This window comes from Monopterus albus, unplaced genomic scaffold (assembly GCF_001952655.1).
Source record: "Monopterus albus unplaced genomic scaffold, M_albus_1.0 scaffold129.1, whole genome shotgun sequence".
Lineage (NCBI taxonomy): Eukaryota > Metazoa > Chordata > Actinopteri > Synbranchiformes > Synbranchidae > Monopterus > Monopterus albus.
In genome coordinates this window covers 1,374,194-1,390,115 of record NW_018128009.1, presented here as the reverse complement: position 1 = coordinate 1,390,115, position 15,922 = coordinate 1,374,194, and the positions used below count along the sequence as shown (strand labels likewise).

The 15,922-nt window shown below is 42.2% G+C and overlaps 2 protein-coding genes across 2 annotated transcripts in view; both read right to left on the bottom strand.

The window, feature by feature from the left end:
- Positions 1-917: 917 nt before the first annotated feature.
- On the bottom strand, positions 918-4,156 carry dmrta2 (DMRT-like family A2). The gene is made up of 2 exons (XM_020612948.1): positions 3,133-4,156; positions 918-2,610 (listed from the first exon to the last, which is right to left on the bottom strand). Exons 1-2 carry the CDS (start codon positions 3,584-3,586, stop codon positions 1,724-1,726), a joined length of 1,341 nt encoding a protein of 446 aa, XP_020468604.1. The 5' UTR covers positions 3,587-4,156; the 3' UTR covers positions 918-1,723.
- Positions 4,157-6,574: 2,418 nt separating this feature from the next.
- The window catches only part of faf1 (Fas (TNFRSF6) associated factor 1), a 70,260-nt gene continuing 60,912 nt past the window's right edge, over positions 6,575-15,922 (bottom strand). The window contains exon 19 of the mRNA XM_020612996.1: positions 6,575-6,754. Within this exon, the coding sequence (XP_020468652.1) occupies positions 6,575-6,754 (180 nt within the window). The remainder of the gene's footprint in view (positions 6,755-15,922) is intronic.

The window sequence follows — 15,922 nt, the reverse complement described above, 5'->3', positions numbered from 1 at the left end:
CAACAGAAGCCTGTGAGATCTGAATGTTTGCTGGCAGTGCCGGGTTTCACTTTTTATTTTTGTAGGCTGTGGGAAAATACTACTACTAGGCTACTTTATGGTTCTGAACAAAAAATATGCCTAATTTTAAAAAATTTCAACGGTCTGATTTTCTTAGACGGATAATGATGAGCGTGAAATTACAAAGTTTAAATTTCACGGTTCTCTACCAAGTTATTTAACAAGTAGTTATAAGCTAGTTGATCTAATAATGATCAACTCTATTTTTTAAGATTCCAGCCTATATATTAATTAGATTTCATTTAAAAACAAAGTGGATATAGGCCTACAAACCAAAACAGGGAGTGTCTGAGCTGAAACCGCCCTGCTATAAAGGTGCATAAGCTCCAAAGTAAAAGTAAACGTGTTACTGGTTCACAGCTGCCTGTCATCGTTGGTAGTCACATGTGCGCTTCTACTCATCACATCAGGCATGTTACCTACTCTATGTGTGCTCCAGGCCTTTTTAAAATATTTGTGAAAATATCTTTTTTACTTTAGTTCTTACTCTTATTAGCACAATTTCCATGATCGGTCAAGAAACAGCTGCCAGCATCAGCATCAGCCCTCTGGATTTAAAGAAATCCCAACTTTTTGTTTCGTTGTTTCCTCGGTGTTCGGGCGCTGTCATAGGCCTGAACATGAGACAGGTTTGAAGGTGTTTGCGGAAAGTGAACGATGCTTTTGCGCCAAAGGCCGTTAAAACAGGCCTCGTCTTTATGATGGTCCAATTTAAAAATAAAAATAAAAATAAGAGATTGTACGCTTGGATAATAGTCTGCAGTACTTCTATGTCAGTGGCAACACTAAATAATACATTTCCAGTTTCTTTAAAATAACATTTATTTCCAGCATATTCATACAGTGTGACAGCACAGCTTGTAACATCTGAAGAGGAACTGACTTCATCCAGCACTTTGTCACAAAATATTTGAGCTGACTAACAGATAAATGAAAAGTCGAATAGAGCGTAATGTTTCATCTTACCAAGTGCAATATATAATACAGGCAGTTGGAAACGAACTAAAAGTGAAATGATACACGAGGGAAAAAAGAAATGGCATTTACAAATCATTAGTTCAACTTTTACAACAGGAAACGGGGTTAACATCCGTAGGCTACATGTTTTAATAACTTAACTTTGCCCGGTTTATTGTTTCCTCTGTGTGTGTGTGTGTGTGTGTGTGTGTGTGGGTGTGAGGAGAAATTCATATTTAAATTTTAAACTTCAGTTCCACAAATCAGCTGAAAGGTTTGATGAGCTCTAAATCGGCATAACTCTCTGTTAAATCATTTCTTCGTCACTTTATTTTATTTTAAATCCTGCAGACTTGACATATCGATCAGTAATAAATTCATGCATGATTAGTTTTAGCCTTTTGTGTCACCGGGTTTACTTTTTACTTTCCCAGTCATGATTTATTTTTGAAGAGCTAAATATCACATCAGTTATTTTATTGACAGCAGAACCAGGCTGATAAAGGGGGATGTCATCCAAAAGTTTGTAGTCTATATAAAATTATACAAGTGAGTTACATTTTTTCCGCCCTCTCAAGCCATTTGACTACACGCCACATAATCCTATCATATGCAGTAGCCTGTAGCCAAAACATATCACAGATTTTCGCCAGGACATTCAACATTTGTGGCAACGGACTGTGTCTCTGTGCTCAGCCCAGCAGCCTCACTGTTTGTCCGGCGTGTTGTTGACCAAAGGCCCGTATAGGCCGCTGGCATAGCCTTGCTCCTTGTGTAACATTGTCCTGTCCCTTATTAGGTCACTGAAAGCATAGTCCATCGGGGGTCTGAAGCCCAGAGTGGGCATCAACCCGGTGGTGGAGTAGGGCGTCATGAAAGCCAGACCCCGGCTGTGCGCAGAATAGGCCAGACGCAGCGGGTTCAGTCCCAGGGGGGTGCCCAGAGGATAGGTACTGGGGTCCGCGCCGAAGTGCGGGGCGTTTGGCTGTAGGGGAGAAAATGCAGAGCGGTTGCTCAGTGTCATGGCTCCGGGTAACATGGGCCTCGTCGGGGTGGTTGTGGAGGCAGAGGACTGTGGAAGCTGCTGTGCGTTTTGGAGCATCCTTTCCGCCGTCCACGTCTCCTCTGGCCCGGTCTTGTTGGGGCCCTGGGCGCCGCTGTTGTTGAGGATCTGCTCGATGGCCTGCACCACATCTTTACCACAGCCCTGCAGGACGAGCTCCAGTACGCTCCGCTTGTGGCTGGGGAACACTCGGGTCAAGATGTCGATGGCGTTCATGTGCCGGGAGGCCGCAGAGGAGGGGGAGGGCTCCTGATCATCTTTGTCGGTCTCTGAGCCGGAATCAGAGCCGAGGGAGCTAACGGACCCAGGAGTTTCCTCTCCGTCTTTTATAGGCTTAGATACAGGTGAGCTGATGAAAGACTCACTGTCTCCGTTCTCTGAACCCGAGCCTCCGTGCCGGCCTTCTGGGGACGAGATGCCCGGGGCCGAGTCACTCTCGGTGGACGCAGGTTTCCCCACAGACTGCTGAGGGGTGGCGGATCCGGACAGCTGGCTCTTTGAAAACAACTCATACTTGGGAATACTTGAATCTGTTGACACAACCAGAACACCACAATGTGTAGGATTTAGGCCACAATATGTCAAATAATAATACCAAAGTATCATGATAAGAAAATCATCCCCAGTAAATGAATCAGCAGAGATCAACCAACGTTAGGAAGGAAATAAAAACTACATATCACATGCATTTAAAAGACAGCTGTTTTAACATGTATCTAACAGCTGGGTCAGTCACAACTTAAGTGCATCAAATGTTACTGAAAAGCAAAATCACTTCTGCTAGCTGCCGGTGTCGCCAGCTGTGTGGCATGGCATCCACACTGCAACTCTCCATTAGAAGCTCTCTCACCATAACTGGTCTAAAAGAGTTTAAATTGATGGAATAATAAACACTATCGAGGCCTGTCTAGTTAACGCCCTTGACCATTACACATCTGTCTTGTTACACTCCAGTCAAGTCCGTTTGTTTTAATGTGCTTGAGGTTTGATGCACCTCTCACAGAGCCGCACTTCTTGACCCTTGTATTAGTGCGTACAGCTGCTTCACTCACCTGAGTTGGTCTCGTTGTTGACAGAGCCAAACACTTCGTAGTTTGGACGCGGAGGGATGATGCCGTTGGCAGCGGCCAGGGCGAGTCCCTCCGCAGGGCCGTAGAGCAGCTGCAGCTCTCGGGCTTCGTTCTCCTCCTGCGCCTGCTGCCGCCGCAGCGCCACTTGCGCCGCCATCACTCGTTGCCTCTCAGCGATCAAAGTGCACTTAGCGCACATACAGTCCTTCCAACGGCAGTACCGTTTGTGACCCTTCAACGCGGAGACCACGCCGTGGTTTCTGCATCGGGCACACTTCGGGGTGCGCGGGTACTTATCCGCGGCGCGCAGGAGGAGCGGAGGGCCGCGCAGTAGGTTGCCGGCCATGGACACCGGGATGGAGGCGGCCGCCGCTGCCGCACCGGGGTGGACTTGAGAGGCAGAGGAGGCAGTGGGGAGCTCCGGTCTCAGATCCATGCCAGTGTTCCTCACTGATGTATCTAAACTATAATCAAGAAAACCGCGTTATCTGAACGATCTGTTTTAGTTAGACTGTGCTGGGCCGATCACATCTGCTCAGCGGTTCTCAGCATCTCTGGGCAACAGGTGAAGTCAGCGATGTCTGTCTACTGACGAAATTACTATCGATTATCAAAAATCTATGACCGAAACTCTGGTGGAAACTGTCCTGGAGGCTGCCGAAGAAGCAAAGATACGAGTAGATACAGTCGACTTTAAATCCGGAAAGAGCAGGAGCCGAGAAGAGCGATCATTCCTCCTAGTGTAAAGTTACAACTGTCCGGGAGGAGCCGAGGTTGTTACTCGCCGCAGCCTGAGACACTAACTTCCTCCTGAGATTGTCAGTGGTTACAGATCCCTCTCTCCCCTCTCTATTGTTGCGCCTACGTTTTCATTAGACAAATTTGACAACAATGTGGCGCCTGTCATTGGCCAAGGGGGAAAGGAGCAATCTGATTGGCTTGCCCCTTTTTTCAACTGTGTCCACCTGAGTTCTTTTTCCAAATATCAAGTGTTAAGACTCTGAAGGGAGTTCCCGGAAAACTCAAATCGATGCTGTGTATTTCCAAAAAAAAAGATTTTTTTTTTTATAGATTTAAAACAATAGCCCGTGTTACTCCATTTACTGAGGTAAACCAGCTTCATCACAGCATGATACGTTGCCAGACAGGGCAGTAAAATTTAAATAGTAGTCAGTCAGTGAAAGGACATCTTCATTCCTTTCTGTACATTTCTCAAGAAATATTCTGTATCATTTGGCGACATGACTGATTGGATGTGACATCGCCATCCTTGCGTCTGTGTGTCTGTGCTACTAATTAGACAACTTAAAGACTTTTGTTTCCTCAAAATAAAGATGAGTGACTGTAATCTCACCGAGATGGAAGGTAAGTATGATTTATTTTACTGATTCCAGAACAGGCTAAATTGGTTCTGTCGGAGACAATGGTCACATTTGCAGCAGGTGGCAGAAAATGAAGCTAAATGGTTATAACCTGCACTGTTCAACAGGAAAACTGGCTGGACGTTTAAACCTGTCCAAAATATTTATAATCTCGTCTCTGCTGCACTACATGTAACGAAATCTATTTGGATTCTTAATTTCTACGGTCTTTTAAACATTTGTTTCAGGTAGGCTGTTTAAGAGGAAAGATTCGAACTACAACCTTCACTTCTTAGAGGAAATGAATGTGTGATGCCATGTTCTTCATTATAGATTCATGTATTAAATGTGCAGGCCAAACCACAGCTTTCCTGGTCTTTATTTCGTTTTTCCAATGTAACATACATTTCCCATCTCTAAAAACGACGATCTCTTTAATATTTTCTGTTGTTTTGTTTGACACTTTGTGCCACTAATTAAATTATCCAAGTTTGACTTCTCCATTAATTAGTCTACGGCAGTGTAGAAAATAATTGTGAATCTAACGACTGTTATTGTGAAGTGTTATATCATTAACATTATTTTTTAGCGTGTATAAATAACCCCGGATAACCGAAGATGGATAAAGTAGAAAATCTATGGATAATATTTATTATTAGTAATAGTATGTCACTTATTCCGAGTTCAATATATATTGTTCACCCAGCTTAAATAATCGCTGTTGGACCTTAATTAGGATAATATCGTAACATGCACTTTAGAGATTTTGCCTTTTGGATTTCCAGTTTCTCATCTTTCTCAACTAATTAAATCCCAGCATTCTATAAGCGTGAAAGAGAGAAGGGAAGCAGAATGTACTCTTCCACTATTTCTAAAAAACCTGTAGAAACTGAGCTTTAGCTCCTATTAACGGAGTAAGACAACACTGTAATGCTTGCAGAGATTTGACAAGTCCACACGCACGGAGCTACAAAAGGGCAACTCGTGCAAACCACCTGCTTTCTCACCTGTTCACTCAGGAGATGACTCATGCAACTAATTCAATGCAAATTAAAAGTATATCGATTTTTTTTTAAATCAACAACTGTCAGTCCCTTGGAGAATGAGTCGTCTTACCGAACAACAACAGCAACAACAATAACTTGAAGGTGATGAAGAAAGAAATGGCTGCTCCGTGTGCAGCAGCCACCGTGCAGCCCTGCCTCTCTCTCCTCCCCGGCTCATTGTTTACTTTCTGAATCACTGTAAGCAAATGCCATCTGTTTCCCTCGCCGCTGTCATCTGCACCTTAATTACCTAGCCAACAGGCTAATAGAGATGATATTAAAACTACATCTTTTTGACATTCAAAGTAATTATCTGCACGGGGGACGATCTCATTCGGATGAAAACTGCCCGCCCTGCGCGGTAAAGTGATAGTTGCAAACTGCAGAGAAGGCCCGACGCTCACTGGAGAGACTGAGCCCTATGCTTCCACCTCAGAATGAAGGATTTAAAATTAAAACAGCCTGCACTTCTCATTAGTCTGGCTGCTGAGTGTGTCGTTGTATTGGCAGAGACTAAGTAAAGACGGAAAGAGAACAGTTAAAGACGCAGGTTTCCCCATCACCTCTTCACATTACGCACAATTTCCACTAGATTTTAAGAGGCAATCACTTGGACTTGTTTCTCCAAGTTTTGTTTGTTGAGCCATACTTGTCCACAGAGAGCTCCTAAGGCTCCTGTGCTGTTTAATATTAACACAAGTGGGTGAAATCTAAAGGATGCTCACTCAAATCAAGCACCGAGCCGCCGGTTTCCTCCACGGCGCCTAAACGTTGCTGGTTCACACCTATCTCGGCTGAGATGAACGGAAAGTTCATTTTTCAAAAATCTGCATTATGATAAGGATTAAGTTGACTATTATTCCTCCCTGCCCAATTAAAAATGCCCCCCGCACGATTAAAAGTGACTGTGAGCACTTAGAAAATCCAACATTCTTTTAACCACTTCATTAGGCCTATGCATCAAAAAACTATGCGATGCTTTCATTTCTTTCAGGAAGGCTACAGACGAGTGGGTTTTTAACACCCTTTTAAGATCACAACAAAAGCCATGCTTGACCCAACATATGTAGCAGCATGTTTCCGCTGGCCCTGCACCCTGGTGCGGCTTTCTAGCGGCCTCTCCCACTGCCGCTGCCCCGCCTGCAGCCCGGCTGGGCCCGGATCCCCTCCCGCGCTCTCCCGCCGCAGCAGCCGGCTCTGTCACACAGAGGCAGAGGTTAGAGTAGCAGTTAGACAAGGGGCCGCGGAGAAAAGAGACGCACGGGGTTTTTCACAGAAGTATTTACACGCTTGACGGGCACACCGAGTAGGCCCGGGCTTATAGACAAGAGGCTGTTAACCTGCCACTTCACACCAGCTCCACCGCGCCGGGGAAACGGATCAGGCTAAATGCATTCCTTCAATGGCAGAGTCAGGGGAGCAGTGCAGGCTGGAGACACACTCAACACATAGCTGGGGAAGTGTATAGCCTGCCTTTTATGCTGACATACAACAGTAATATGGAAATTCACAATCTGAAATATAAATAGGCGTGAACAGGTCAAAGCTTTGCCAGAAGTTATGGCTGATTTCTGATGGGTCATGATGAGTAACGACCACCTCACAGGGCAGTTTTATGGTCCACCACAGCAATCCACAGAAAATCACATCAGACACGAGGTCTGCAAGTAGCATTTCTAAACATTTATACTAATTATGATCGTGAAAGTAACAATAGTGGTAGAACTCTTCGGGATACTTCAGTCTAAAACGCAGCAACAGTGGACGTGAATGAAGCCAGTGAAATAAAAGATGTCACTGCAGTGAAACCACAGAATCAGCACAGTGTGCTTCAAGTGTCAGAATAAAATAAAAGTGAAATGCTTAAGACTGGTGCCTGTGTGAGTATATCATTATTTCTTATGTTACTGTGCTAATGTTGGGTTTGTTGAGATTGAACTATTATAATATACTGTTGGCTAGTTAGATGTAGAAGAAACAATTAGGTTTTTTAATCACCTTGAAGCAGGCCGAATATAAAAAGTACAATATTTGTTTTTAAAATAATGAAGTAGCCTAAAATGACATTACTCATGTCAAGTAAGTACCAATTAGAGTCCATCCCACCACAGGAGAATAAACTCCAGACATTTTACCAAAGGTGTGACTGGTTTGCAGCCTTGCAGAAGTCACACAGACAAACACATGGGCTAAATGTGTGCTGCTCTGAGGAAGGCGATGTGCTGAAGAGGCACTTGAGCTGAAGAGGGAGGTCTCTCAAGCATCACTCTTCAGCCGCTAGAATAACTAGAATAACACTTATTTGTAGGAGGAGGATAACCCCGCACCGGCGTATGAATATTTTAGCGATTTGAAGGGCTCATCTGTCCCCTGTCTGCCAAAGCTATTGGCCAGCGATCAGGAAATCACACACACACACACACACACACACACACACACACACAGAAAGAGAGAGAGAGAGACCGTTTTGTGCCCCAGAGGTAGGTTGGCAGGGATTAACTTTGTTTAATGAATGGGCTACAAGTATTCATCAACAGGGCGAGATTATTGGGCTCTCCGCTCTCCCTTCTGCAAGGCTCATAGGGGCATATAACTCCAGTGTGAGTGTGTTTGCGTGTGTGTGAGAGAGAGAAAGACAGAGACAGACCTACACACTGCATCCAATTAAAACGCACTCTCCCCTGCTCTATCCCTCCACATCTGCCTCCTTTTCTCCACCAACGAATGGCTCAGAAAAGAAGGGAAGCTCATGAATAGGCGCTCATTGAGATCACAGATGGAGTATGGCTTTCTTTTTGCTAGAAATTTGAGAAACACCATTGTCCCCAATCAAAACTCAATGTGTTCGCCTACAGTGGTGCCGGCTTTGAGCTCCGCCGCTTCAATTGGCCTTGTTTTTGAAACTTGACGTGTTCGGTACAAAGACTTGGCCCTCTTGGATGTCACCACCGCCTCACTGCAGTGTGTGTGTGTGTGTGTGTGTGTGTGTGTGTGCGTGCGCGGAGAGAGAGAGAGAGAGAGAGAGAGAAAAACACAATTAATATGAAGCTGTAATTACTCCCCCTTCACACCACTGCACCCATTCAAGACCCCACTGGCCCATTTATTGCTTTAGCCCAGGCGGCTGGTAATCCGAATACCACAGGTTTTTATAAGGCCTCTCTGGCGTTTTAAGGAGACGGATTTGAAGGAACATGACTATAAATAAACGGAGCAACAAGCCGGCAAAGGCCCAGGGCTGCAAAGAGATGCTGCAAATCAATTCAATAATAACGAAGAAACTAGCAGACTACTTATTAGTTCCGAACTTTATTAATATTAATATCCAGTAGTACAGATAATTAAAGTGTTTATTACTACATTAACATCTCACATTCAGGCGACTGTACTTGATTATTTTCAGTTTGTGCTACTTCATACTTTGACTTCACTACATCTTAGAGGCAAACATTACTCCGCTACATTTATCTGATAGCTAACTTTAGTCTACTTTTCAGAATCAGCCTAACTGTACGAAATACATCATAATTATTGATCCTCCATTGGGAAAATTCTCGAGCTACTCAGCAGAATGTAAAGTACTTCAAATGAAAAGCGGCCTATATATAGTAGTTACCATCAGCTCCACCTAACCAGCTACATTACATGGGATGGATCCTAGACCACATGGTAACGCTAACGATAATATAATCCAATAATAGGACATTAATCAATGCGAAATGAGCCATTATGCATCATGAGTGCTTTTACTTTTGGTACTTTAAGTATATTTTGATGATTTTACTTAAGTAAAGAACTTCTTTCAACACTGCTTACCACTGAAAACAACTGTATTAACCAATATATTGTGGGTGCACTTTAATTATTTTGTTTAAATGACTATTATTATACAGCAAGGGGATGGAGTGAAGCACTGAAAGACCAGGTATGAACAGAAAAAATGTTTCGTTATTGTGGAATTACGTAAAAGCCCAAATAACCGAGTGTACTCCTGGACACTGCTGAACATAATCACAACATCGTTTTTCTGAGGAATATCTCCTTTAACATGGAGAGTGTGCTCGACTGTCCCACTCAATGAGGGATGCTTTTCACAGTGCACGCCATTAAAATGTAAGGTAATCCTAAGAGCAAAAACAAACTGAGCAAAAATAATAATGTCTGCTAAGTCTTCAAATGAGTGTGTGACAAATGTATGTTCAGCAAAGAGATTCGTACGCGTAACTTACGTGACTTCCACTGGAAAAACTAAACAAATTAAAGAAAGAAAGAAAGAAATAAATATATGGCGGCTTCACTATAACGATGGATTCAGGAGAATGGGGCAGTACGTGACCAAAGTTGCCAGGTCGACAGAGAAATCAGATATTTACTTGTTTGTTTGTTTGAAAGAGCAACAACGCTGACAGCAGATGTAAGTGAGAATCCACAGACTTCCTTAAAATATTACAGTACTTCAATGATGGTTGTACATATCACTTATTAAAACTCACACAGTTGTGGGTCTGACACTGTATAGAATATATTTTTCCTGCTTCATATTTGCTGATTGAGTTACATTTCTTATTTTCTTATGTATAAATTAGCAGGAAATTTAATCTGGCACTGCACCCATAGTTGTCTGGAATAAAACTGCTCTCTTGACATAATGTCAAAGCACTGACACAGATCTGGGTCTGCACATTTGAGCCTTTTAACAATTCAGACTCATTTCAAAGCCAGATTTTTTTAATCAGATTGGTGACATAGCTGCAGGGAAAACCTTTTGTTTTTTCAAGATTCCTTGTCTATTGTGTCATTAACAAACAGTACTGTGAACAGAGACAGACAGAGAGACAGAGATGACCCTCCTTTTGTGCCCACCCAACAGTTTAAGCTGCATGGATTCTGTTTCTTTGGGCAGGACCGGTGTCTCTGAGAAAGTAAACTTGGGGTGACCCTCCAGATTAGGCCGGTCTGGGATATGAGCAGAGATCCTGTGATTCAGGGAGCGGCCGTGCTCTGAGAGCTTGGTGGGTCCCACTTCAAAAGGAGGGAGGGGAGATCAGTTGTGTCAGGAATTTTGTTCCCTTGCTAGTGGGCTGCATTCTTGACCCTGGCGGAGCTGGTTAAACATCACGGACGCTTTCCTCTTTTGTCAAGAGGGAAACAAGTCAGCAACCTGATGTTGCCACCTTTGAATTTGCAGCAGAGCGGCAAGATCCCCCCCCCTCTTCAGATTGAAGAGGTCCTGCTTAGAAGACAGTGATTAAGATGTCCAGTCAAAGTTTGACCAATATGTCCAAAAACAGACTAATATTACACATCTAAACACACTGGTGACTTCTCCAGTACAAAGTAAAAAATTATCTGCGCAGAACAAGAAAAACTCAGACACTGAAGCTTGAAACTAAGAGTTAGTCTATAAAATGTCTGTAAAAAGTGAAAAAATGTCAGTTTCTCCAAGCCGACAGTGATGTCTTCAGTGCTTGCGTTGTCAGAACAATAGTCTTAAACATAAAGTTAGTCAATTTCAGTGGTGGACAGTAACTAAGTACATCCATGCAAGTACTGTACTTAAGTGCAGTTACTTGAGTATTTTCATTTTGTGCTATTTCATACTTTGACCACTACATTTTACTACATTTATTTCACAACTTTAGTTACTAGTTATTTTCAGAATCTGATTAACAAAGAAACTACAACATAATAAGACTATTTATCTCCGATGGAAAATTCACAAGCTAACCAGTGGTACTTCACATTATAAGCACATTAACTAGTTAAACTAGCTCCCCCTGCAACATTTATTCACAATAATGTGAGTGCTTTTACTTGTAGTGCGCAAAGTATTTTTTGATGATCACACTATTACTTAAGTAACATTTTGAATGCAGGACTTTTACTTGAGTATTTTACTACTTTTACTAAAACGAACGCTCAGAGTACTTCCTCCACCACTGTTCAGTTTAGTGTGGTATCATACAAGTGACGAATAAAAGCAGCAACCCCTCAAATCTTGGAAGCTGAAACTAGAGAAAATTTAGCTGTTGTGCTTGTAAAATGACTGAAGTGATGAAAATCATTAAAATAGTGTTTTCTAAATGTGATCAAATAAAAGTGGACAGTCCTATTAAGTGATTAATAACTGTTGCAGATAGTATTTTGGAGAGGATTTAAAAGGCTGTTTCCTGCAGTCTAAACAGAGGAAAACATGGCAATCAGGGAAGTCAAGAGTCAGCTCGACACTTAACGTAGAGTCAAATCTGTTCTACCCAGCAGACACACTGAATGTGTCAAAACACTTCTGCTACTTCTTTAATGTGAAAACCTCTATATGTTAGCTCATTTCTATCCGACTTTAATATTTAAATTAATACCAGAATTTGACTGTTCATGCTGTGACACAACTGTCACACACCAACTTCTACCTTCAAACATAAAAAAAAAAAACCTGATGACTTTCCCCCATGATACAAAGACAACTAATGACAAGTTTGATCAGGTATACAAGAGGAATATCATGTCCGACCCAATCACCATCACCAGCTGCAGCAGAACACAGGAACATGTCTGTGCACATTAAAAGCTGCGTGATAGAAACTGTAATCTCACACTTGAGAGGAGCTGCACTATGTTCACTGCTCCCCGAGGAACATGCACGCTGACAGACGAACAAAGCTGCGCCTCCCTATCTCTTGCATAAATGCACTCGACTTCACGCCCTGACCTCGCCCTTGCCCCCAGCTGCACGTGTCTGTACAGCCGACACACACACCAACACACACAGGATTATATATGTGCACCCTACATCTAAGTAATACAATTACCTTTGACCTGAAAAGAGAACAACTTTTCTTCGTCTTGCTGGTCAAATTCAAGGACTCTGACCGACTTTTAAGGTCATCTTAGGTAGAATTAATAGACAAATCACTGAGATGTATTTGGGGTGGGGGGAGAGAAGTACTCAGATCCTTTATTTAAGTAAAAGTAGCAAAACCACAGTATAAAAATACTCTGCACAAGCCCTGTAATTTATGTAGAAATACATATAAATGTTGTGAAGTAAGAAGTACAATATTTACCTGTAGTGAAGTCCAAGTACGAAGCAGCAGAAAATACTCAAGTACAGATACTTAAGTGCAGCACTTGAGTGAATATACTTACTTTCCACCATTAGAGTTAAGACAGCAAAAACAGGCAAAACCTTTTAAAGCTCTAGGTAAGAATTCATGGCTAAATCACTTTTTAATTAAGAAACATATTTATTTTGGGGTTTCTACAGGATGGACATTGGTAGGCTGGGAAAGAAAAGCATCTAATGAGATGGTTATTAGAGTCTGACTTACAATAAGTGTGTTTTCTTGGCCAATCACACAAAGATGTTCCTCAAAAATGAAGACTGAGATCATTGGGTTACTCACCGTTCGCAGGACATTCAGCCAGCCAGCGGTCACCGCAGCTGAACTTTCACTAAAGACTATTTACACCGTGTTACCTATTATTCTTCACACTGCCACAGCTGTGAGCGCAACCTCCACCACACCGGTCATGGCTCTATAGTTGTAATGGCCAGAATATATTGATTTCATGGACTGAACCAATGGCAAAGAAGTTTTAAATATTTAAATAAAACTGCAGTTGCTTACTTACGGTGCCTTTCTTGATTGAAGCATTTTTCAAAAGCTTTCACAGCTTCATAGGCGTTTTCGAGGCTCATGGAAACCCTAGATTGTATTATGAAATACAGTTTTAGGTTTCATGGCAAATGGTTTAACTTCACAAACATCAATGGAAACATCAGCGAAAATCAGATTTTTGTTGTAAACATGCTTTTGTCTGAGCTCGTGTCATAATGTTGGTTAAACACTATTAACTACTTTTTTTTTACTAAACAAAGAAGAGGATTTGTTCTGCAGTGTTTCTTTTTCTGTCTCTCTCAGTGCCTTCAGCAATATCTTTTGCCTGGTCAAACATAGGGAAGAGAGAAACAATACTGGCAAAATGGCAAACACACACTCACACTCGAGGATGCTTGTATTCTACACTCACTGTGTCTATCACACAAGTAGTCCCAGGTTTTTAAAGCACAGCTTAATGACTGCATGGCTCTGGATGACCTTATAATAACATTTTAAGACTTCCATATTCCAACAGCAAACACCACAGGATTTGATGAGAGTACTCACAGCGATAGGTAATTGTCCATTTCACCCACAAGGATTAAGCTGAAACCTGCAGAACTCTTGCTTTAAACTAATCAAACTCAAAGTCCTCTTAATCATTTACCCTAGATCAATCTAATCAGTTCATACAGAAGATTTTAACTAGTAGTGGACTAAATGTAGGTCTTGTGTTGCTCTCCTAAAGAGGGGCAGTTCTCCTCCGCCTTCAGGTGACATGTTCATCTTTCATCAACAGTCAGAATCTGACTTTAACTTATGAAAGTTATTTTAAACACAACTGAACTAACTAACAAACACTTGGCATATCTACTGAAAAGCTTCAAGGCCGACTGTCTTCACATCAAAGCAGCTGTTTATGTCTGTGAAAGTTTTACAGTTGCAGAGCCTTTTTTCTTGAAAACACACACACACACTCATGACACAGTAGGAGCTAAAAGTAGGAACTCAGAAATACGCATGCTGTTCCTCTCTCCTTCACCACTGTCATCTGTAAAAGAAAAAAATGCCATAGTCTATAAAATCAAACTATTCTTGTCCAGTCTCATTACATGTGTGTAAGTGTGATGTCTGCCTGCTCGGTGATGGAGTCGCATCTGCCTTGAAGCAGTTTGCGTATGACGCTTCGCTCAGCTGAGGTTCTCAAACTTTGCCGTCAGCTGACAGTGGAGCCCCGTTACAGATGGAGGGCTAAGCCTGCGTGATCTCTCCTCACTGAAGGCAGGAAATTAGCTGATATTAGCAGGTGGTGTGCACGTGAGAATATTACAACATTTGTTAAGAGCACTATGCAAAAGGTCTGCCATTTGAAACAGATATATGATGATGTATACCTAAACTTTTGTATCTGTAAAAACTGAAAGGGAACGATCTGGAGAAGATCAGCACCATGTTCACGATAGCTCAACTGCAGTCAGACTCTGACATATGAACCTTGTTTTGTCACCCACAGCTCAGGCATTAATAAGAGTTGAAGATCAACACTGGACACTTGGATCTCCAGCAGCCAATGTTATCTACTTGTTTTGACTCTGCTTTCAACCACAGAGACACCAAACAAACTCTCAAAGTTCATAAAGATACAGATTTCATAACCAACCAAGAATCCTCAGATTTTGATAAGAATGAAATTCCTCACTCAAAATAACCTACACAGTTTAAGGCCTTAAACCCCTACAGGAGTGTCATAATATAGAAATGGATAAATACTTAAGAACTCAGATTTTCACACTTAAAATAAAAATGCATATCCCTTTGCATAACCTAAGTGAATTTTAAAAAAGCGGATCACGTTTAAGTCATTCGAATAGCGACAAGGCTTTTTGTGTGTCAAGTGTTTTCCGACAGATTTCAGGGTGAGGCATATTGATGTTCATAATCATATATTTTATATAATGTATATCAAACTGAAACTAATACAGCATCAACTTAAAAAGGATCACAAAGAAAAAAAACACCCTGAAAACTGAGCAATTCATTGGCTTGTGGAACAGTGAATGCTGAAACCAGGGTACGCAGAGACTGAGAAGGCACAGCAGATGCTGCAGGTGTCCCTCACGTCCCATCCCCAGCGTGCCAGACGGCGACAAAGGGGTGCAGAGGTGGAGGATGGAGCAGGGAGTAGGTTTTGGGGAAGGTGTAGGTCACTACTGGTGGAGATGAAAGAGCCCAAACTTCTGCAGGGCAACATCTCTTCTCGAGGTTTATTTCATTTCAGCTTTAGCTTGTTTTTTTTTTGTTTTTTTTTTTTCCAATTCAAACACAAAAACCAAACCATGATCTAAAAAAAGCAGCCTTGGTGTGTTGAGTGTGGAGACAAAGAGGAATAAGTCCATGACTTTTTTTTTTTTTCTTGAGAAAAACATTTGCCTACTCAGTCTCAAAGCTGTTATTGTACTGTGTTTGTGTTGTGAATGCCATAACACAGCAGCTGAGAACATGAGGTTGTGAGAGCTGAGAGAGAAGGTGAATGTGTGGCTGTGTGCTTGTGATACTGTCTTTGTTCCTCTGTGCATTACGTGCACATCAGGTATTCATGTACCACAACCTGGCTGAGGGCAGAGAAGCTTACTTGCACTTAAGTGCCACTGGATGTGCATGCCAGTGTTTTCATTCATGTCTGAAAGAGAGGATTCTGTGTGTGTGTGTGTGTGTGTGTGTGTGTGTGTGTGTGTGTGTGTGTGTGTGTGTGTGTGTGTGTGTA

What these genes read in the sequence shown, in the direction of transcription:
- dmrta2 (XM_020612948.1), bottom strand. Translation starts at nt 3,586, where the DNA reads ATGGATCTGAGACCGGAGCTCCCCACTGCCTCCTCTGCCTCTCAAGTC. An exon ending in CAACAACGAGACCAACTCAG is followed by an intron (nt 2,611 to 3,132) that starts GTGAGTGAAGCA and finishes TTGTGTCAACAG; the next exon opens with ATTCAAGTATTCCCAAGTAT.